Source organism: Bombus flavifrons, chromosome 16 (assembly GCF_040668555.2).
Source record: "Bombus flavifrons isolate JBK064 chromosome 16, iyBomFlav1_principal, whole genome shotgun sequence".
Lineage (NCBI taxonomy): Eukaryota > Metazoa > Arthropoda > Insecta > Hymenoptera > Apidae > Bombus > Bombus flavifrons.
The window spans coordinates 10,587,428-10,608,036 of NC_138457.1; the positions used below are offsets into that span (position 1 = coordinate 10,587,428).

The 20,609-nt window shown below is 41.0% G+C and overlaps 2 protein-coding genes across 21 annotated transcripts in view; one reads left to right on the forward strand and one right to left on the reverse strand.

Annotated features, from left to right (window-relative positions):
• The window catches only part of dila (centrosomal protein dilatory), a 125,775-nt gene that overhangs the window by 9,292 nt on the left and 95,874 nt on the right, over positions 1–20,609 (forward strand). The gene's annotated exons all lie outside the window — the stretch shown is intronic.
• The window catches only part of mmd (disintegrin and metalloproteinase domain-containing protein mind-meld), a 73,896-nt gene continuing 61,918 nt past the window's right edge, over positions 8,632–20,609 (reverse strand). For 11 of the 20 annotated variants that reach the window (XM_069129722.1, XM_069129723.1, XM_069129735.1 and 8 more), the window contains 5 exons: positions 18,306–18,377; positions 15,011–15,159; positions 14,300–14,753; positions 12,241–12,429; positions 8,632–9,490 (listed from right to left, as the gene is read on the reverse strand). In XM_069129722.1, the coding sequence (XP_068985823.1) occupies positions 8,863–9,490; positions 12,241–12,429; positions 14,300–14,753; positions 15,011–15,159; positions 18,306–18,377 (1,492 nt within the window). In that variant the 3' untranslated portion in view covers positions 8,632–8,862. Of the gene's footprint in view, positions 9,491–12,240; positions 12,430–13,204; positions 13,602–14,299; positions 14,754–15,010; positions 15,160–18,305; positions 18,378–20,609 lie in introns of those variants that run through there. The other 9 variants (XM_069129733.1, XM_069129724.1, XM_069129726.1 and 6 more) reach the window with 8 other exon arrangements.

Consider the following 20,609-nt stretch of genomic DNA (forward strand, 5'->3'; position numbering starts at 1 on the left):
GGATTTTTGCATTTTTTTAGACAGCCCTAATAATTTTGCAACTAATACCTTTCTAAATATTCTAATTTCTTCCTTGTTGCAATTTTAAAACCGTCCAGGCGTTTGCCACAGAGGTCCCCGGAAGTAGTCGTACCAAGCCTTCGGTACCATTTGATCCCTTTTCTAAGAAGGCATAAGAAACTATTTGTTCGGAATGATTTATGCCGCACTTTTCTTCGTTGTATTCGACGACGGCTGACGGTTTTCATGTTGCGAGCGAACGAAGTGAGAGATCGTGCTTGAGATTCCTTTGGAAACACGTATGGCAGCCAACGTGCCATTCGTACATTGTTGTTTATTTGGATGATGTTCTAATTGTTGCCTACTCCATAGATCGAGCTCTAAAAAGACCATACACCGTATTAAATACCCTCGTAAATGCCAGATTTTCATCTAATTCTTCTAAATGCTCTTTCCTAAACATATCGGTACTCTATTTGGGACATGTAATTCATAACGGAGAAGTCCGCCCCAACCCGGGTGGAATGCAAACCTTGAGTTCTTTACCTGAACCAACGACCGCCACACAGCATAGACAGTTAATAGGTTTAGTTTCTGACTTCCGAAAATTCGTCTCTAAACCTTCACAGATAAACACGAAAAAAAGGAGGCGAAAGGCAATTTCCGTCCTGACTGATGCTTTGGCGTTAACGATATTTGACCCCAATTATCCGATAGGATTACATACTGACGCTAGTTTGGATGTATATGGGGTTACTTTAACGCATAAGGTTGAAGCTAAAAACAGGGTAGTGAAATATTACAGAAAAGAAACTAACCCTGCGGAATCTAGGTATTATTCATATGGACTAGAGACGTTAGCAATCGTTATACGCTGTTAAACATTTTCGCCACTATTTACATGATCGAGAATTTCTTGTCGTTACTGATTGTAATTCCTTGAAGCCATCTAGAAATGGTGTGAAACTAAATGACAGTGTTCACAGGTGGTGGGCTTGCTTACAAACTTTTACTTTTGACATTACGTATCAAGAAGGTAAACGCGAGGCCCACGTAGATTTCTTCTCGCGGAACCCCGTAGACTTGGATCACCGTACGATCAACAAAGTCGTAGAGAAGGAAATCAATCCGACCGAAATCTCCGAAGATTGGCTATCAGCGGGATAACGTTGCGACCCCCAAATTTCTGAGATCGTCAATAAATTGCAAAACGAGGAGCTCACGGAAAATATCGCGAATACGTATGAATTACGGTCAGGTACCCTTCATCGTAAGATACAGAGAAAAGGCAGAACTCCCTGCTTGCCCATTGTCCCAAGAGGCTTTAGGTGGTCCGTTATTAACCATGTGCACCAGTCCATTATGCACTTAGGTTGGGATAAAACGCTTGAGAAACTGTGCGAGTATTACTGGTTCTAAGGAATGACGAAAATATGTTCGTAAATTCGTAGAGAACCGTCATGCTTGTCAAGTTTCGAAGGCAAGTTCAGGTAAAATACAAGCTGAATTACGTCCTATACCTAAGACCAGCATACCCTGGCATACAGTTCACGTGGACATAGCGGGCAAACTAAGCGGTAAAAGTGATTCGAAAGAATATGTCATTGTTTTGGCCGACGTTTTTACTAAATTCGTATATCTGCATCATACTCGTAAAATAGATTCCCTTAGTATCGTTAAAACACTTAAGTATGCTATATTTTTATTCGGGAGTCCTCGCTGGATAATAGCAGACCGGGGAAGATGTTTTACAGGCAAAGAATTTCAAGACTTTGTAGAGATAAACATATTAAACTCCACTTAATGGCAACCGGCGCTAGCAGGGCCAACGGACAGGTAAAGCGTATTATGGGTACGCTAAAAAATACGTTCACAACAATAGAAAAGACCGGGCGGTCCTGGCAAGACGCGATCGGGGAAACACAACTAGCTTTAAATTCTACCCCCAACCGCGTGACTAAGTCGAGCCCATTGGAACTACTAATCGGTAAAACAGCGAGACCCTACGGCTTGTCCGTACCCGACAACATCGAAGAAAGAGAATTAGACATCTCCCATGTAAGACAACAGGCGATAAAGAATATAGAAGCAAGTGCCAAATACGATAAGGATAGGTTCGACAAAAACAAAGCTCAAGTAGTTAGGTTTAACCTTGGTGATTTTGTATTACGCAAAAACGAGGAAAGAAACCAAACGAAGCTAGATCCGAAATTCAGGGGTCCATTCAGGATAGCAGAGATTTTGGAAGGAGATAGGTATACCTTAGAAACTTTAGACGGTAAAAGATCATATAAGGACAGACATGACAGACTGAGAAAAACGCCAGATAGCAGCGTTCCTGCTGAGTTAGACGTCTACATGATGACAACGACGGTGATAACAACGATGCAAGTTCACGGACCTCAGAGGATCATTAATACCACGTTGTGGCCGTGCATCCAGTGTGGTGCTCTGCGCCTTGGTAATATGTCCAGTGGGACACTCTGCGCCTTCGTAATACGTCCAGTGGGACACTCTGCGCCTTCGTAATACGCCCAACGTAGTAACACGATCCAACAATCTGAGATTCACCCGTGTACGAAATCGAAAATGATCTGTCGTGTCGTTACGGTCTGACTGATAACTCACGGAATGCAACTAGCACTTTGAATACAAATTATAACGCCACTAATTTTAGTTCTCTTTCATTTCCCTGCTTGTCAAACCTCTGAACAGAATCTCGTTATCGAAATGGACCCTCGACTTATTTGGAACATTTAATTGAATGGTAAATAATATCAGTTACGTCGAGTCTAATGTAAAAAAAAAAAAGAAAAAAAAAAAAGAAAAAAAAATTGCAATATTTTAGTTACACACGAGGACGTGTGATAGTCAGGATGGCCGTGTCGGAGATGAAAGGACATCGGAGTCCTCCCTTTGGAACCCCGGGAAAATCCCTTAACACCGTAATCTAGATTCTATCATAGGCGTAATTAAACAATTGTCGTCTTTCGATCCGATTGTATTTGTTCAAGATTTGTGATAATGAGCTTGGGCTGGAGGCGATAGCCAGTCGCCGAACGTAGCCGCGGTCACGGGATGAACGCTTTGCCTAACAAAGGTACGAAGTAATTCTATAGCTCTCCTTAAAAGAAATATCTCTGGCGACACGCGACAGTAAACATTCCAACGGTCTCTGTCCCGTGGCCACACGCAGTCCCTATTCTTCGAGTAAGATGATTGCCAGATGTCGATGTGTCTCCACAGTACGTGATCAGCTAGCCCGAGGGCCGTTATAAACACTAAGATCTAGTTACCTAAAGTCCTTCAAACAGATAAACAGTCTTTGTCCCAACTACGGGAAGGTAGGGGAGATCTATTTCTTTCAACGAACGGCGTCTCCCACTAGCAACTTTCCTTCGAGGGCGGCTAGCATCTTTTCTAACCACCGATATGGAGATTGACCAATTAGCAGCAACGTTAATTTCCCTTACTTTCTGAACGAGGACTATCCTCGACGAATCCGATGATCTCGTATCCTTTGACACACCCCATCATAGTTTTCCTCTGCAGCATCGTCGCGACGAAAAGTCATTCTCTCGCGAGATCGTATTAGCGACTCACTTAGCGTCTGTACGCTCGGTGGGTATTCACCGTTTTAACAAAGAGTCCGACTTAGATTTTGTGGGCACGTTCATCCATCACCCCGTCGACCGCGGATTCGTTATTGAACCTAGGATCATTATCATTAGTTTCTCGAGTGTCTAATTGCCGCGGTTACTTGTCCAATTCCATAATAATCGTATCTGCACTAGTCAATGTCTTCTCTAATGCTTATTGTTAGGGAAGTGATACATTTACACTGTACATGAGAGTGTGTGTGTAAGGGTCAGAGGGCGTCCAGGTCTTAGTTGAGACAAAACAGTCGTCGTTAAGAAGCATCTGGAAGAGTCGGTTGACAACAAGCGTGCGTGCGAGTAGGATTACGAGATCTTCAGAGTATAAGATATGTGTATAACTGTTGTGTGCTAAATAAAGTAAACTATTTGTATTTCCGAATTCCACCTATTTCCTTAACATGGTAGCAGAGCGTGGTTTATAGTTTTGCAAGTTATTGAGTGCGTGGTTTTTCAATCTTGCGAGATAGTTCGAGTGAGTTTCAATAAGGGAAGAAACGTTCAAAGAAAGAAGAGAAAAGATATACTTCGAGCACGTGGGAACGCTTGAGTAAGATATAAGGAATCAATTAAAATGGAGAGATCGGAAATCATGATACCTATATTCGATGGTGAGGATTATGGAATGTGGAAGCAAAGAATCACAATATTTTTGAAGTATAAGGAATGTGATATTGTTATAACAAGAATGAAGAACAAAAGAGACAATGAAGACTGGGACAAAAAGGATTTGAAAGCAATAAATATAATTTATAGTGCAATATCGAACAGACAGTTGGAGTATGTTAGGGAAGAAAAAACGGCGTATGAAATAGTAAAAAAGTTCGATGAAATGTACTTGAAAGAGTCGACGGCACTACAGATCGTGTGCAGAAGGAGATTGGAAAAGATAAGACTGGATAACTACGGTGATTCAGCATCGTTTTTCAGAGATTTCGAAAAATTAACAAATGAATTAAAAAGTGCGGGCGCACAAGTGAGTGAGAGGGAAAAACTAAATTACATGCTGAATACGTTACCCGAAGAATACAGCTACATAGCGGACATAATAGATGCATTGAAAGAAGAAAATCAAACGGTAGCGTATGTGAAAAATAAAATTGAAATGGCGGAGAAGAGAAATAAGTCCAATCGTGGAGAAATGCAAACCAATGCCTTTTCTGCAAAAAAGGAAGGATGCTTCAGATGTGGAAGATTAGGACACTTTGCGAGAGAGTGTCAAAATGGCGTCCAAGCGGGAAGCAGTAACAGCTATTGGCATGGGCCAACACGTGGTAGCAGCAGAGGACAAGGAAACAAAGGAAATACGAGCAGGGGACGTGGAAACTTCCATCGTCAATCAACAACCGGCACGAGCGAGCATGGCAACTCAGGGGCAGGCACATGGATAGCAACGGCGCACGCAGCACACAACAGCGAGACGTATGAGATAAGTGAGAAGGAAATAATGTGGCTATTAGATAGCGGTTGTACCGATCATATAATTAATAATGCAAAGTATTTTGAGAAATGTATTGACCTTAAAGAATCAGTAAATATATATTTAGGCGATAATAGACGGGTGAAAGCAACAAAAGTTGGAAACGTTGTAAGCTACTTTAAAGCATTTGGAAAGCGAACTAAAATAAATATGAGTGTTACGCCGGGCGACACTCTACCTAGACCAGGCCACACACCGCGGGCAAGATGGTAACCAGATGTCCGCTCGTCCTTACTGCGTACCCTCAATATTCTCAAGTACCCTCCATAAATCTCAGCAATTTCCTAGTCGAGGTCCTTGGAACCTAACAAACATTCTTTCGCTGCATTGTCTCCTAAAGTTTATTGCCCACCACGGGTTGACACGGGAAAGTTTCTGTTTCTCACGTGTGAGGCCTCCCACCAACGACTTTATCTTGAGGGCGGTGAGCATCCTTCCTCACCCTCCACCATAGCAAATAACCAATTAACAACGAAGCCTATTTCCCTCACTCTATTAGCCAAAATCGTCGCCAACAAATCCGATGATCCCGTGCGCTAGACACACCCATCCTTAGTTTTCCTCCGTCACAGCTTCATCGTCGAAGCACACTCTTTTTCTCTTCTTCAAACCGTCAACATCTTGTAACCGGGTTTTACACCGCAGATCAATCAACTTGTACATTCGCATCAGTGTAATCATTTCTTTACGAAGTTGTTGAAATAAATATAAAGTTATACCTGTTGAATCAGTGTAACTACTCAATTAACCACCCCTATTATCCTAAACGAAATAGGGGAACGATCATTTCGTGGCGTCGATTATCTAATCGTAACGGGAATTTACGACTCCCGTTGACGTGCTTCTTCGCGATCGCGTCTCTCCGCGAGTGATCGAACAATGAGAAAAGTTTTTTATGTGAAAGAAATGTCCGCAAATTTGATCAGTTTAGGTAAACTAACAGATAATAAGAATATGGTTATTACAAAAGGAAATATTGCGAAAATAATAGATGTAAACAATAGACTTACGGCTGTAGCGTTCAAAGAGAATGGGACATATAGAATGAAAAGTATATTGAAAGGGAAGGAACACTTAGTAAACAGTGCCAAATGTAGTGGTATGAGTAAAAGAGAAAGAGAAAGAGATAGGAAACGTGAAAGAGATAGGGACCGTGACAGGGAAAGAGAAAGAGAAAGAGATAGGGAACGTGAGAGAGATAGGGCAGATTATGCCACACATATAAAACAACATATTAAAGTAGGTGAAAAAATGGTACCAGATGGATTACCACCAGACAATAAAACCAAACTTGATTTGGATTCTGACGAAGATGAAGAAGAAGAACAATATTCAGATGGAGATGATGATTACGAGCCACCAGCATATATTGTGAAAAAGCTTCCAAAACCACTTAAGCCATCAGAACGCGAAGAGGAACAAGAAAGATCAGAAAAGGAAAACAGCAGTGTGATTCACACAAAGTATTGTAAAGTAGATATCCCTTGTACATTTGAGGAGGCGATTTGTTGTGAAAATAGTGAAGATGGTAAGAATGAAGAAAATTATAAGAAGAGGAAAAAGAATAGAAAATTGGAGAAGGATAATGACGAAGATAGAAGCAGGGAAGGTGAAGTATCTGCGAGGAACAAGGGCGAAAAATGTAACAAAAGTAGAACGAAGCGAGGAAAAGAAAGAGATAAACAAAAAAATAGGACATTGTAAATAAAAGAGAAAAGAGAGCGATGTTGCAAAGAATATGATATGTAGAATGAATGAATAGAGTTTGTAAATTATCGAGAGCGATTTATGGGTTAAAAGAAAGTCCGAGGGATTGGTATGAGTGTTTTGATAGCTATGTGACGAGATTAGGTTTTAAGAAGAATAATGTAGAATTGTGCTTATATACTCATGGAGAGGGAGAAAATGTTGTTTATTTGCTAATATATGTAAACGATTTGTTAATCTGTAGTAAAATAAAAAAAAAAGGTTTATTAACAGATAAATTTAAAATGAAAAGATCTAGGCGAAGTGAAAGAATATCTTGGAAAGTTATAGTGCGAATTATCTGAGTAGATAGAAGATTGTTGTAGCGAGACACATTTTAAATATGCTTTGCGAATACTGAAATATTTGCACCGGACAAGAGATTTAAGGTTACATAATAAAAGGAGCGAAAAGTGTGAAACGATAGATTGTTATGTAGACGCTGATTGGGCAGGAGATCATTTAGATAGGAAATCGACTTCTGGATATGTAATTAGATTGTATGGAAATGTAATTGGATGGAAGTATAAAAAAAAAAAAAAAAGAAACAAAGGTGTGTGACTAAAGCCTCAACGTATGCAGAGTATGTAGCTCTATCGGAAGCGGTGAGCGAATTAATGTCCATTAGAGAAATTATGAAAATCTTCAATGTAAATCAAGACGATACTGTAAAAATTTATGAGGATAACTCTGGAGCGATAAGTGTAGCAAAGTACGGAAATTTTACAAAAAACTCTAAACACATTGAAGTTCATTACCACTACATTCACGAGTGCTTAAAGGAAAACAGGATAAATATAATTAAAGTAAGTACAGAAGAAAACACTGCGGATATTTTTACGAAGGCATTGTGTAGAGAGAAATTTGAAAGGTTTAGGTCATGGATGAATGTAAAATAAGAGAAATGTAAATAAAGCGATAAGTGTTAAATATTTTGTTAATTCGACAAGTATGTAAATAAAATTAAGTGTACAGTATAAATGTAAGAAGGCGTGTTAGGGAAGTGATACATTTACACTGTACATGAGAGTGTGTGTGTAAGGGTCAGAGGGCGTCCAGGTCTTAGTTGAGACAAAACAGTCGTCGTTAAGAAGCATCTGGAAGAGTCGGTTGACAACAAGCGTGCGTGCGAGTAGGATTACGAGGTCTTCAGAGTATAAGATATGTGTATAACTGTTGCGTGCTAAATAAAGTAAACTATTTGTATTTCCGAATCCCACCTATATCTTAACACTTATCGACAATGCGTAAACCAAACGACGATTCGTTTCACGCCCCTAATCCTAATTCCAATGTGTACCCGACATATATATATATATATATATTTGGGATTGATGGTAAGAAACAGGAATTGATTGATTGTAAGAAGATTAGAGGGAAAAAAGGGAGGATAGATAGGATAGACTCGACTAATTTTCCTGTTTTTCGGATATCGTACAATCAACTGTAAAACAATCAACTATAAAATGATTGTAAATAAGTTGGGAATAAATATCCGGTGGGCGGGCGAGAGAGTGTAAGCCAGAGTTATTAATTTTGGAGAAAAGCATTTATAATACTATTCAAAGTGGAATGTAAGCCGAGGACGTATTAGATTTTGGATATACTATTAGCTAGTAGGATTTCAGTTAAAAGAGCGTTTCAGTAAAAGAGAACAACGTAGAATATTGTAGATATTGATCACTTTTGAACCGATCCACCGGATAAATAGTCCAAGATATTCTACTTGGAAAGGGGGACATACGAATAACAGCGATGCGTTTCTTCGAGTAAATCGTTTTACTAATGTTTATTAATAAACATTTCATATAGATTATTTTAATTCATATAATTTAATACCTGTTTGCCGTTGTTTTTGTTGTTCTTGATGTTGCGATCAATAGTTTATCGTTATTTACACTATTCAGTATAAAATGCGAGTTCAAGATTAAATCACACCACTATGTTTTATAGACACTATCTGTCATCGATTAATAATTATCAATGCTTGTACTCAGGAAAATGCGAAGGGGGCAGTAGGGCAGTATTTTCGTTATCACTAGTGTTGTTGGTATTTAATTCTTTAGGGGAACCATTATTTATGTTACAATCTAGACTAAAATTATCGTCTAGTGGGCATTTGTTAATATTAGGCAAGTGATTAACATCGATTCCACGAACGTCGGGGAGCTTTTGTTGGTGGGATTGAGCATTTTCAGTCTCGTCGTTATCGAGACCGTTATCAGTGTGGGGTGGGGATGGATAATAGCCGCGCTGCTGTATTGGCAGTTGTTCCACCGGCAGTTGGTGGTTTTGTTGTTGTTGTTGTTGTTGTTGGTGTTGACCTTGATGTTGTTGCGACAACGGCTGCGGCGGCTGCTGCTGCTGCTGCTGCTGTTGCTGCTGGAGCTGCGACTGCTGCGCGTGATGGTGGCAACGATGCTGTTGCTGCGGCTGTTGACGATGCTTTCGTTGAGAATGATGCGGCTGTAGCAACTGCACCGTGCTACCAGTCATTGCAGGTGGCGGCGGTGACGGCGGCGGCGGCGGCGGCTGCTGTGGTGGCCGGTGTTGCACTCCGTCCACACTAGTCCGTCGGGCTAGTTGTTGAGCTTGAATAAATGCATCACTAGAAAATAACAAGATTACACGAGCCCATTGGATCTATTCCACGACCACTAATGCTGCATACACACGCTGCGGACACGCGGATTTTACCCCGCCGATAAGCTTCTAATCCTTCTTCCCCCTTGCCACGCTTAAACTTACCTTTCATTTCCCTTTCTAACACACGAATCCGAGCGTATACAACTGAGCCGTGTATGCACGCGTTACCGATTTTCTCAACCAAGTTCAATGTTCAAAAAAACGAATAGTTTTCTCTCGAAAGAGAAAACTATTCGTACAATTGAAACGTAGAAATAGAAATATCGATATTCTCTGTATTATTAAATATATCGAAATGTAGGGAATATTGATTTGTTTATATGTACATTGCAGCTGCACCAACAGTTTTGTCCCTCGTCGTATATCGGTTCTGAGTGAAACAGTTACGGGGATCGAATTGTATCTGCTGTGGATATAAGAGTTCTTGTCTATATCGGTTTCGATTTCGGTTTCGGTTTCGGTTTCGGTTTCGGTTTCAGTTCTTTAATATTATATCGGCTCCATATCGGTTTTTATCAATTCCCCTGTTCTGTCGAATTCCCAATTTTTTATGAAAATGTTAACATGTATTAGACAGTTCAATTAAGTTATTCAATATTTTAAGATTTATCTTTAAAACTTTATTTTCATAAATTACTTAAAAAAATTTGATCGAAAAATGATATTAGAACTGTTTTCATGCGTTGCGTGGGAGGATAACGCGTGCGTACACGCATCCATGTGTTGCGTAAAGAGTAAGCTTTCTCTAGCTATTGCGCACGTGCGAAGCCTTGCAGTTGCGGCTACCAACAGTTGCACGTGAAATGTATGTACATACATATACATATATAGAATACAGAGGTAATTCAAGTATCGTTTGGTAGCTTTGTCGTACGATGAAAGCGTAAAGGTGATGATCGATCGACGAGGAAGGAAATCTTCAGATAAGGATAAGTGCGGCGTCGTTCTAGCGCGTCTTGAACCGCAGATAACCGCCTGTCGAGTAAACGTAGACGTTGCTTTTTAAAGAGATTCATTGCGGAAAAGAAGAGAGAGTCGCTTCTAGGCTCGTCGAGTATCGCTCGTGACTCGCAAGTTTCCACTATCGCCACTTTGCCCGTGGCAAATACGGATACACGCAAAGAATGCTTGCAACAACTTAACTCGGGTTTCTGGCCATTCGCGAGAATAAATAGAAATAACAGACGTTTCGTACGTAATTTGCAGCACATTCACAGCGCATTGCACACAAGCAACTAAAAGGATAAATTAGCATGCGAAGGTTGGTGTGTTGAATTTTGTCGAATCTGATCGTATCTTATTTTCCCCCTGTCACGTGGAAACTTTGGAGGCAACGGTACAATTTTTCATCAGCTTCGGGATACCTGTATGCTTTATGTACTTTCATACCGTGGTTGGTTCTTTCGATTGTGTTCATTCAGCGACCTTGAACAAGTACATAGTAGCTGGCTAAAAACGGACTTGCAACTCTCGTTATACGTACGTAGAGATGTAAAAGCCCGGAAGTATGCCGAGTCTATTTATATTCCGTTCGTCGTTATATTCGATCGTCGGACGTTGAGATTTCTCTGGTCGAAGTTTGGGATTTCTATTCGATTTCTATCCGTAAAACCGTAAATTCGTAAACCCATCGAGCAATTTCGGCGAGTAGCTTTCACTCGGGCATGCACCAATCCTTATCTGAATACGCGTTCATCATGGCGATGGGAATTATACGTACTACCGTTCATAAGTAACCGGACACTTTGATCGATTCGAAGCAACGCTTATAATCTTTCTATCTGACTTACAATTGCAAAATTAAAAGATCTAAAGGCAAAAAGTTAGCGAAGCAGCAGAATAATTTTATAAGGGCTAAAACTTACAAACATCAGCACTTAATAACGCATATTGATTTTCAAAGATCGATTAAACCGATTGATAATATGTCGTTGTACGTAGATTATATACGAATAGTATACGATGATTATAAAGAATAAAATCGTCGCAGTTTAATTCGTCCATGATTTTGAGATTGAAATACATCTGCCGAAAAATAAGCCAGTGTTCGGATACTTTTGAGCGTTCGGACACTTTGAGCGTGCGATCACAGTCTGTCTACATATGCACGCTACCGTGCGTAAGTATTTGAAATATAAAATATCAAATATAAAATACGAATATATAATGCTCGAATTAAAGCTGTTTCATTTATTTACGTAAATCTTTCATTTGTTTTTGATCTTATCTCAGGCAACCATATACACAGTTAGTAGATATTAATAAAAACGATGGTTAGTGTTAATTAGCATAAATAAGAAAAGTTAAGCGACTTTAAACGTATCCGTGGGACGTTGAGATCTTGCAACTCTAAGAATTTCTATAGATTTGATCACGTGTCAGCTATTTATCAGAGATACTAGGTATATCGCTCGTTTCAACCCATTCATAGGAACAAGTAGAGAATTTACAGTAGAGGAACGTAACGTTCTTCTATCGTAACGCTGAAAATATACGGAAAAATATCAGTCATTCGATATTATCGCGCGAAGTGTTTAAATACTTATGCACGGTGGCGTATGCACGTGTATACGCTGCAACTTGGATTCCCAACGCTAGCCGCGGAACGCGTTCGGGGGAACTTTCGTAGGATTGCCAGGGGGATTTGCACGGATCTCTTTACCGAACGTCAAGCTACCAAGCCCGTGTTCGTATTGAAAAAATCTGCGATACCTTTCGCTATCGGGCGTTTCACCCCTAGTATTCGAGCCTCTGTCAGGATCGGCAGTTGCATAAATACCCTCCTCCTTGTACATTTGATGGGAGTGTTGAGAGTGCTGATGGGTGCCGTAAGGACTTCGAGACGATGGCTGACAATATCTACCGTAGGTATCGTCACGGCCGCGGCTACATCTTCTGCTTCTACGTAGGAAATCGGATCAGTTCCTTGACAAGTGTATCACATCTTTTTTCTTTTTTCTTTTTTTTTTTCAGTTTTCCTTCACGCACGCGTTCTTTTCTATTTCTCTCTTTTCGTTTTCGTTTCTATATGGTTCCTCCTTGTCCGATCGTCTCGCGAATGTACGTTTGCCTAATACCAAAGGGTCCCTCGGACGATCACAGAAAACGATCGATAGACATATGTATATTGCCAATATCTCAAGGTTCTCGATATTGTTGTACGTGTAAAGAGACCATCGGAAAAGCTACTTCCTTACGCATTTCTACACTTTCTTATTCTTATTATTTTTCCTCTTATGTTCATGTATGTCACAACAGGACGACTAAGAGAAAGTTCCGTTTCGATCGACGAGGGAACAACCAGCTTTTCGACCAGTTCACCCGAAATACATGATTTGGGTTAGCCGCGATACGCAGCTCGAGAAGCGTTGTATCTTTAACACTGTCGATCCGTATCGAATTACGCGTGGCCTTTATCCGTATCTTTGGTCAGTCTCCTCTCGGTCTTGACGGAGTAAAGGACATATCGTTTCTCATTTCCGAAAGTAAAAAAAAATCCGAAGAGATTGGAAAACAGATTCGTAGCGTTTATGCCAAGATTGCTATTAACAAACCATTCAAAAGTGGATTAAAAGTACGGAAGAAGTAAATTTATATTTATCCGAAGTTTTCGATAAAACAGACGAACGTTTCTATAAAAAAAAAAAAAAAAAAGAAAAAAAGAAGGACATATAAGTTGCTAGAAAGATGGCAGAAGGTCATTGATTAGATAGAAATCGACGGTACATCCGTTCTTTAAAAAAAAAAAAAAAAAAAACAAACAAAAAAAACCCGAACCCATTACGATCGATCTGGTGTGACAATTTACACGTACAATAACGTTAAAAAGCCTGAAATATCGACGATATCCGTTCACATATCGATGGTCTGAGGGCCCATCGGCTTTAACCGAGCCAAATGGAGAAATGCGTGTTCAAGTTGCTTCGAAATATCCCATAAATAATTGAGGTAACACGAGAGGGACACGGTATAAACAGACTCTGCATGTAAAATTCGTGAAAGCTGCACGTGGTCGGCGATGCAAGTCAACGTCGCCGAGATTTTACCAATTATCCGTGTGATCGCGCGTTTGCCTGTAACGTATAACTACGCTAATGCTACTATATCCAGACGCTTGTTACGTTTGTCTTATAGCTGTAATATGCTGTAATATGCTGTAATATGCTGTAATATGCTGTAATATGCGCAAAGTTAGGAAGCAAAAATACGTATTGGCGAGAGAAGAAAAAAGTAAGCAACGACGCATTGATAAAAATATTGGTAAGTGAGTAGGTAGATGCGACGGTGAGATGCTAGCGTGTGAGATGTGTTATACCGATCAAGTTACGTTGACGACGAGTAGATGAGATGTAAGTAGCACCTTGAAGCTATACTTACTTTTGTGTGTGTGTGTGTGTGTGTGTGTGTGTGTGTGTGTATCTGTGTCGCTTATATCAGACCGATAGCTACAACTACAGAGAGCCGATTTATCCGTTTTTTTTCTCTTAATACATAGTACTCGCGAATAAGTACATATACACGTACTTAGCTCGTCCAAGCTTTGCAGCTATGTACGTTGAAATTTCCTCGAGTACCAGAGATTTTATGCGATATAGTTGTAAATGATTTGGCGACCAAGTTAAAAACAACTCGGTCGCGATCGTGGTCAAAGTTTCGTGAAAGAAGAGTGTACCGATCGGATCGAATGACACGTAATGCTAGTAGAAGCGACGAAAACGTCGAGATGAGAACGTAAAGCATGGCGAAGCGCGTATTTCGCATTAGTTCTTACCCTTGGGAGGACTCGCTACAAACGGACGAATCTTTTCTGTAGGGACGATCAGCCTCGCTTTCGGACATCCGCATATCCTCGGAGCCGCTCGGACTTCTGTTTCTAGTCGTGTGACGCTCCAGCTGCTTGATTAGGTCTTCTAAAGTGCGTATGCGAATTATACCGCAAGTCGGCATATGCTCCTCGTACTCCTCGTCCGTTTGGTTGTCGATATGCTTTACGATGTCTTTGCGATACGAATCCGTGGGATAGCAATCTTGCAGAGGTTCCGTTAGCATTTCCGTAAGCGGTTCCGTCAGAGCTTCGTCGTCCATCGGATTTCCGCCAGTCGATGTCGTTCCCGATGTTTCTCGTTGATTCGCCGCCATTCTCAGTGCCTCGATAATGTGCTCGTGATAACCGTTCAGTTGATCCAACGTACGCTCCACGTTAGCTACCGCTCCTCCTCCCACACCTGCTCGATTTTCGTCCTTTTCGTTAATTTTTACCCTTTCTACGTATCTTACGTGTATTTGCAACACAACGTACGTAAACGGTCGATGCAACCAGCTCTGTCAGTTTGCGCGCTCCGTACAGCTGAATCGTTGGCATTTTTAGAAATTCTTTGGAAACGCTGTATTAGAAATTTCATCGGTTCGAGCTCGTTGCATCTGCCCTTTACGTTTCGGCTATTAGTTTACTCGGTTGCACGACTATCGATCATCGCAATACCGTAACTACCGTGTTTCTTTAAAATTCCCTTCCCACGAAACTGTGGAAGATTGTTCTGCTGTAGATCGATGAACGAGACAACTTCGTCCGCTCCCGTATCTCCCTCCTCCTCGCTTATACCGGGCTTCCTCACCTGCGATTTATGCTCCCTGAAAATGTCGACGTGAAAGAACATTTGATCTCGCTGTATCTACTCGATAAATCCGATTCGAGCTAATCGGAGAAGACGAAACGTTCATAGGTTCGGTGTATTTCGATACGTATGTTTACATTTATTACCGCGTTCTTTCGTTATCGAAATTGGCGATGAAAAATCGGAATTTCGTTATCGAATCCGAAATTTCGGAATCGCACACCTTTGAACGTCGAGTCTTCGATTCGACGTGACCATTTTTGCCACGCAGAAACCACCCATTTGGTCGCACTCGCGAAAGGCTCTCTTTAAACCGGTGCAGTCTCGTAGTTAGGGTCACGTTCGTGTTTGTGCCTCATTTTTAATCGAGCTATCGATTAAAACGTGACACGAACGCGAACACGACATCGTGTCTTTTCCTTTGACTCTGGTTAAACGCGGAGAATTTTGACAAAATGTACACGCGTATCTTTTCCTTTTTCGTCCGAAATGAATCTGCTTGCCCTTTGTCGATAGTTTATTTTATAGGCTCATCGAATCCAGGCATGCTTGAAGCGAACGGTATATTGGAAAATTCTACGTTTGATCCTTTGCTCGCAAAACACGTGACAAAAGTATGTATTTCGTCGTTCTTTTTTTCTATTTTTTTTTTTCTCTTTTTTTCTTTCTTTTTCTTTTGTATTCCCAAACGATTACACAGCTGCGGTCGGGGCGTTCTACGTTAAACTATGCGAATGCTAAAAAGTAACGACCGAAGCATGCTCGGTGTATCAAGTAGGTACATGTTCTGTGATCTGTAATTGCAAGGAATTAGTCGTTTTAACGAACTAGTAATGAAAGTCGATGATTGTGCGGCGCATTCGAAAGGAAAAAGCATGCAGTGCAAAGATGAGAAGACATGGCGTGTAATATTCTGTGCATGCACTTTACTCTTTTCTACTCGAATCGACCACAACGTGCGTGTCGAGAGATACGATAGAGCAGACGATGAATTAGGCTTGCTGAAATCAGAAGCGTGTCACACACGTGAGAATTAATATGCAATCGCGTTACAACTAGATTTCCCATTGTTTCCAACGAAATATTATAATACCGTACAGTACCAGCTACCGTGAAAAATATAACGGAACGGAAAGTATTTTAAGAACGTTGCGAAAAGTCAAGTGGTCTTTGTATACGAGTTCCTACGTTGGACAGATGAGCGAACGAATTACGAGCTTAATCTACTTAAAATCGTTGGTAGAAAGAAATCGAAAGATGCCCACCTTGAACGTTGTAGAAAATCTGGGCCAAATGCATCGTGCCGTTATGCGATATCAAAACATCTTTTTTCAACCGAAAATCTAAAGGTAAACGGAAAGAACAAAATACACCCGACAAACGAAAAGACAGTCCCTTCATCGTCTCTTTGTGTCTGCTTTTCCAATAATTGTACAAAATGTATCGCTACTACTGCATTCCTAATCAGTGCTGTTAAACAATGTCACGTTCACAAATCCATCTTACGTATCGTGTACTATCACAGTGTATCTCAGCACGCATGTACAGTGTACAGTGGCTCGCGAAAACATTCGTACACTTTTTCCCCGGATATATTACGTGTGTTATACGAAACGTTCAAAAATCTCATTACCACTATTATGGCTACTATCCAGATCCAACTACTACCCACTACTATCGTAATTATCGTAATCGGATAAATTTTGAACGGCTCTGAAAACGTATAGAGAAGTTGCGGCGAGACATTCGGATACAAGTATACCTACAGACTAGTCCAAACGAAGCGTTACGACCAGTTTTCTCAGAAACTAATACGAAATTTAGTTTTCGCTATAATTCGATGGCAACACGGAGCAGGGGAGAAAAGGCTGCATAACTATGTACGATAAAAAACGAAATAGTTGGAGTAAATGCGATTCAGTCTTAAGTGTAAGAATGTGTATCTGAATGGTAAAAAATTAGTACCATCTTCCATTTATAAAGATCTTCCATTTTTACTCGCCATTTAGCTCGCCTTGCAAAGACGTATTAGACTTGCTGCACCGCTTAGTTATACAGATATCTTTGTTAGATTCTGAGAAACAGCTTGTAACACCTCGTTTCAACCACCGTGTATATTTCCTAAAGATTAGAAAATTATTTAAATAGGCAATCATCCGCGATACTAATAAGTAATACTTAAAAAAAAAAAAAATAATTAAGACCTAATAGGTCTCGGTGTCGAGCAGGACCGTCTTTAACATTTCAATTGATCTAATAATAAGCGATTGCTTACACTGTATACCAACGTTTTACTAAGTACGAGTTTACTACAATATATACGATATATCTTGCAACATTTACATACATACATATGTATGTACATCGTGGCTGTAATTCTTAACTGCTTTCTCTCTCTCTCTCTCTCTCTCTCTCTCTCTCTCTCTCTTTGTCTCTCTATACTAGTTGGAAAACCAAGGAAATTGTAATTCAAAGTTTGTGAAGTCTAATTAAATTATCGTGCCGAGTTAGGACTCGAAAGAATCGAATATTCGTTGTTTTTTAAGTAGAATTTTCATCGCGTTATGACAAATTTGTATCTTCTTATACCAATCAGACGCGTGTGGATCGGTTAATTACTAAGGAGTTGACAGAAACACGGCAGCTGCGTCTCGTTACAGTGTCAATAAAATTTCGATATGTTTTATACAATGCGCACGGTATAAATGTAACAGTTTTCTATGGTACGTGTACGAATACATTTTCGAGCCACTGTCTATCTCTGTGTACACAGGTGTGTACGTGTATGGGTGTCCGTATGACGTAGATGTGTGTATGTAGATGTGTTTGCCTCTGCACGCGAAAGATATTCAGCTGAACGAGCTCGATGCAAGTTGACGCTCGTGAGCGATATCTTTATCCGTGCGGATGTGTAGCAACGTTTGCGACTCATTCCGCGAGCCGAGCATCTCTGCTCGCTTCGATAAGGTAAAACGAGTCAGGCCAGCGAAGCAGAAGTTTCCAAGATCGCGCAGACTTTGTGGTCGCATTCGTATTTGAGCGGGGGCCCTTTGAATTCTTTCTAGAAGCTGGCCTGTCACGTTTTCGACGACTAGCGTGTTCCAATCTTGAGATCATCGATCAACTATATGGTGACATAACGGCGAGACACATGAGACTTACTTGACTCTTGGCCCGTCTGCGGTGGCGACGCTATTCGGGGGTCGAAACACCACGCGCTGGGTCTCGCCGCGGCTAGAAATATACTAATATAGGCATGCCGCGGGTATTTCACCACGAATTTAACCCCTTGCGGTCGGATTCGTCACGATTTTGCCAACAAACGAGCAATCGACAAACTATTCTTTTCCTATCGTCGATTTCTAGAAGCAGACAGGGAGGTAAAGAGGCAGGGTGGGAGGGAGGGAGGTAGAGGTAGAGAGAGAGAGAGAGAGAGAGAGAGAGAGAGAGAGAGACGTAAAACAGAAAAAAGACAGAATTCTCGACCAAAGTTGCGAGATGGAACACCCGGTTTATGCACGACCACAAAGGGTTAAAGGTGTGCTAGATGTCGCGTAGTCGACGGTGTCGGCGTTCTCGATTTCTCATCGTCGACGAGTCGTCTTCGTTTTCGTTCGCGTCGCGTTTTCCTTTGATCTTCGTCGAGCGATGTTGCGCGACACGCATGACCGCGCGGTAGAGAAACAAGTTATAAGAAATCAAACGAGAAAGATGAATTTTTCCAAGATCGTCGACTTCGAACCACGACATCGAAGGATGAGACACGTTCGGTTGGAAATTCGTTGCACAGCGCATAAAACAAAGTGACCAAATATGGGAATAGTATACGCATACGCTACAGGATACACTCGCTGAATACCCTCCGTGTGTTTACTTCGTCAAGAACTTTTGTTGCGATATTCCGGCCGAGAAATACTTTTAAATATTTGGCGCGAATGACATTTGGAGAATAAAATGGTACTCCGTATTTGGCTACCTTGCTGTAACGTGGCGCGAATATATCCCAACTTGTTTCTGTGGTGAAGCGAAAATTTCCGAGCAAATTTTGCGGAAAACTTGCTCGATCTCTTTCAACGTACAATGTTAAAGCAACTGCTTGCCGCTTCGAGGAAACAACATGAACTCGGAACGCCGCGCCGAGTCGAACGACAGAGAAGATGGCTCGTCGCGAGAGTTACGACATATGGAACGCGGTCGCGTATGAAACAGTGTTTCTCGAGAACTCGGTGAAAATTCTTTTGCGTCTACGAAAAGCAGCGCGAACCGAATCCCCGTCCAATGATTTTGTAAATGTCGAATGAATGCCGTGTGACGTGAATTCGTGTGACGCAAACATTAATGGAAAACCAATGTATAAGTAGAAGCGAGATGTGTCTTTGGCGATCGTTGATGGATCCTTTTCAACACTAGTTGCAGGGGTCTTCCCTAGATTATCTCTTAAAAGCGTACTCGAACACGTACTCTGATCATTTCCAATGTTTCACTCGTGTTAGCTTAGGATCATTGGGATCAGCCTGTTTCTCGTTTCGCCGCTTCTCGCTTTGTCATTATTATTATTATTATCATTATTATTATTATTATTACTATTATTATTATTATTATTATTATTATTACTATTATTGTCGTCGTCGTCGTCGTCGTCGTCGTCGTCGTCGTCGTCGTCGTCGTCGTCGTTGTCACGTAAAATTACACAAAAGAACAACAAAAAGAATAAAAAAAAAGAAACTTTATTTTTCTTCTAACACTTGGTTTTACAATCTACTCCCGAACTCTAGGCGTGACTTTCCAAGACTGAAGCTCTTACAATTTGACTTTCGAGGATCCGATTACTTTCTTTTGTCATCCCTCACATCCCCACCGTCCATGCATTTGCTAGGCGTTCGCGACCGTTGCCACGTGCTCTTTTTTCTAGAACCTTCGGTGGAAGGACCGTTGGGATGTTGATGGTTCATTAGGCACTTCAGCGATATATATTGTCGCCGAGTGCCGCCACATCTTTATCTCCGATTTTAAAGTGAGCCGGTCGTGACATCGTCGTCGTCGTTGTCACGTAAAATAACAAAAAGAAAATAAAAAAAAGAAATTTGAAGTAAAAAATAAAAAAGAAACTTTAATTTTCTAACAACAATCCACTTTACAATCCACTTCCGAACTCTAGGCGTGACTTTCCAAGACTGAAGCTCTTACAATTTGACTTTCGAGGATCCGATTACTTTCTTTTGTCATCCCTCACATCCCCACCGTCCATGCATTTGCTAGGCGTTCGCGACCGTTGCCACGTGCTCTTTTTTCTAGAACCTTCGGTGGAAGGACCGTTGGGATGTTGATGGTTCATTAGGCACTTCAGCGATATACATTGTCGCTGAGTGCCGCCACATCTTTATCTCCATCGTCAGTCCATCGGATTTGAAGTATGCCGGTCGTGACATCGTCATCGTCGTCGTCGTCGTCGTCGTCGTCGTCGTC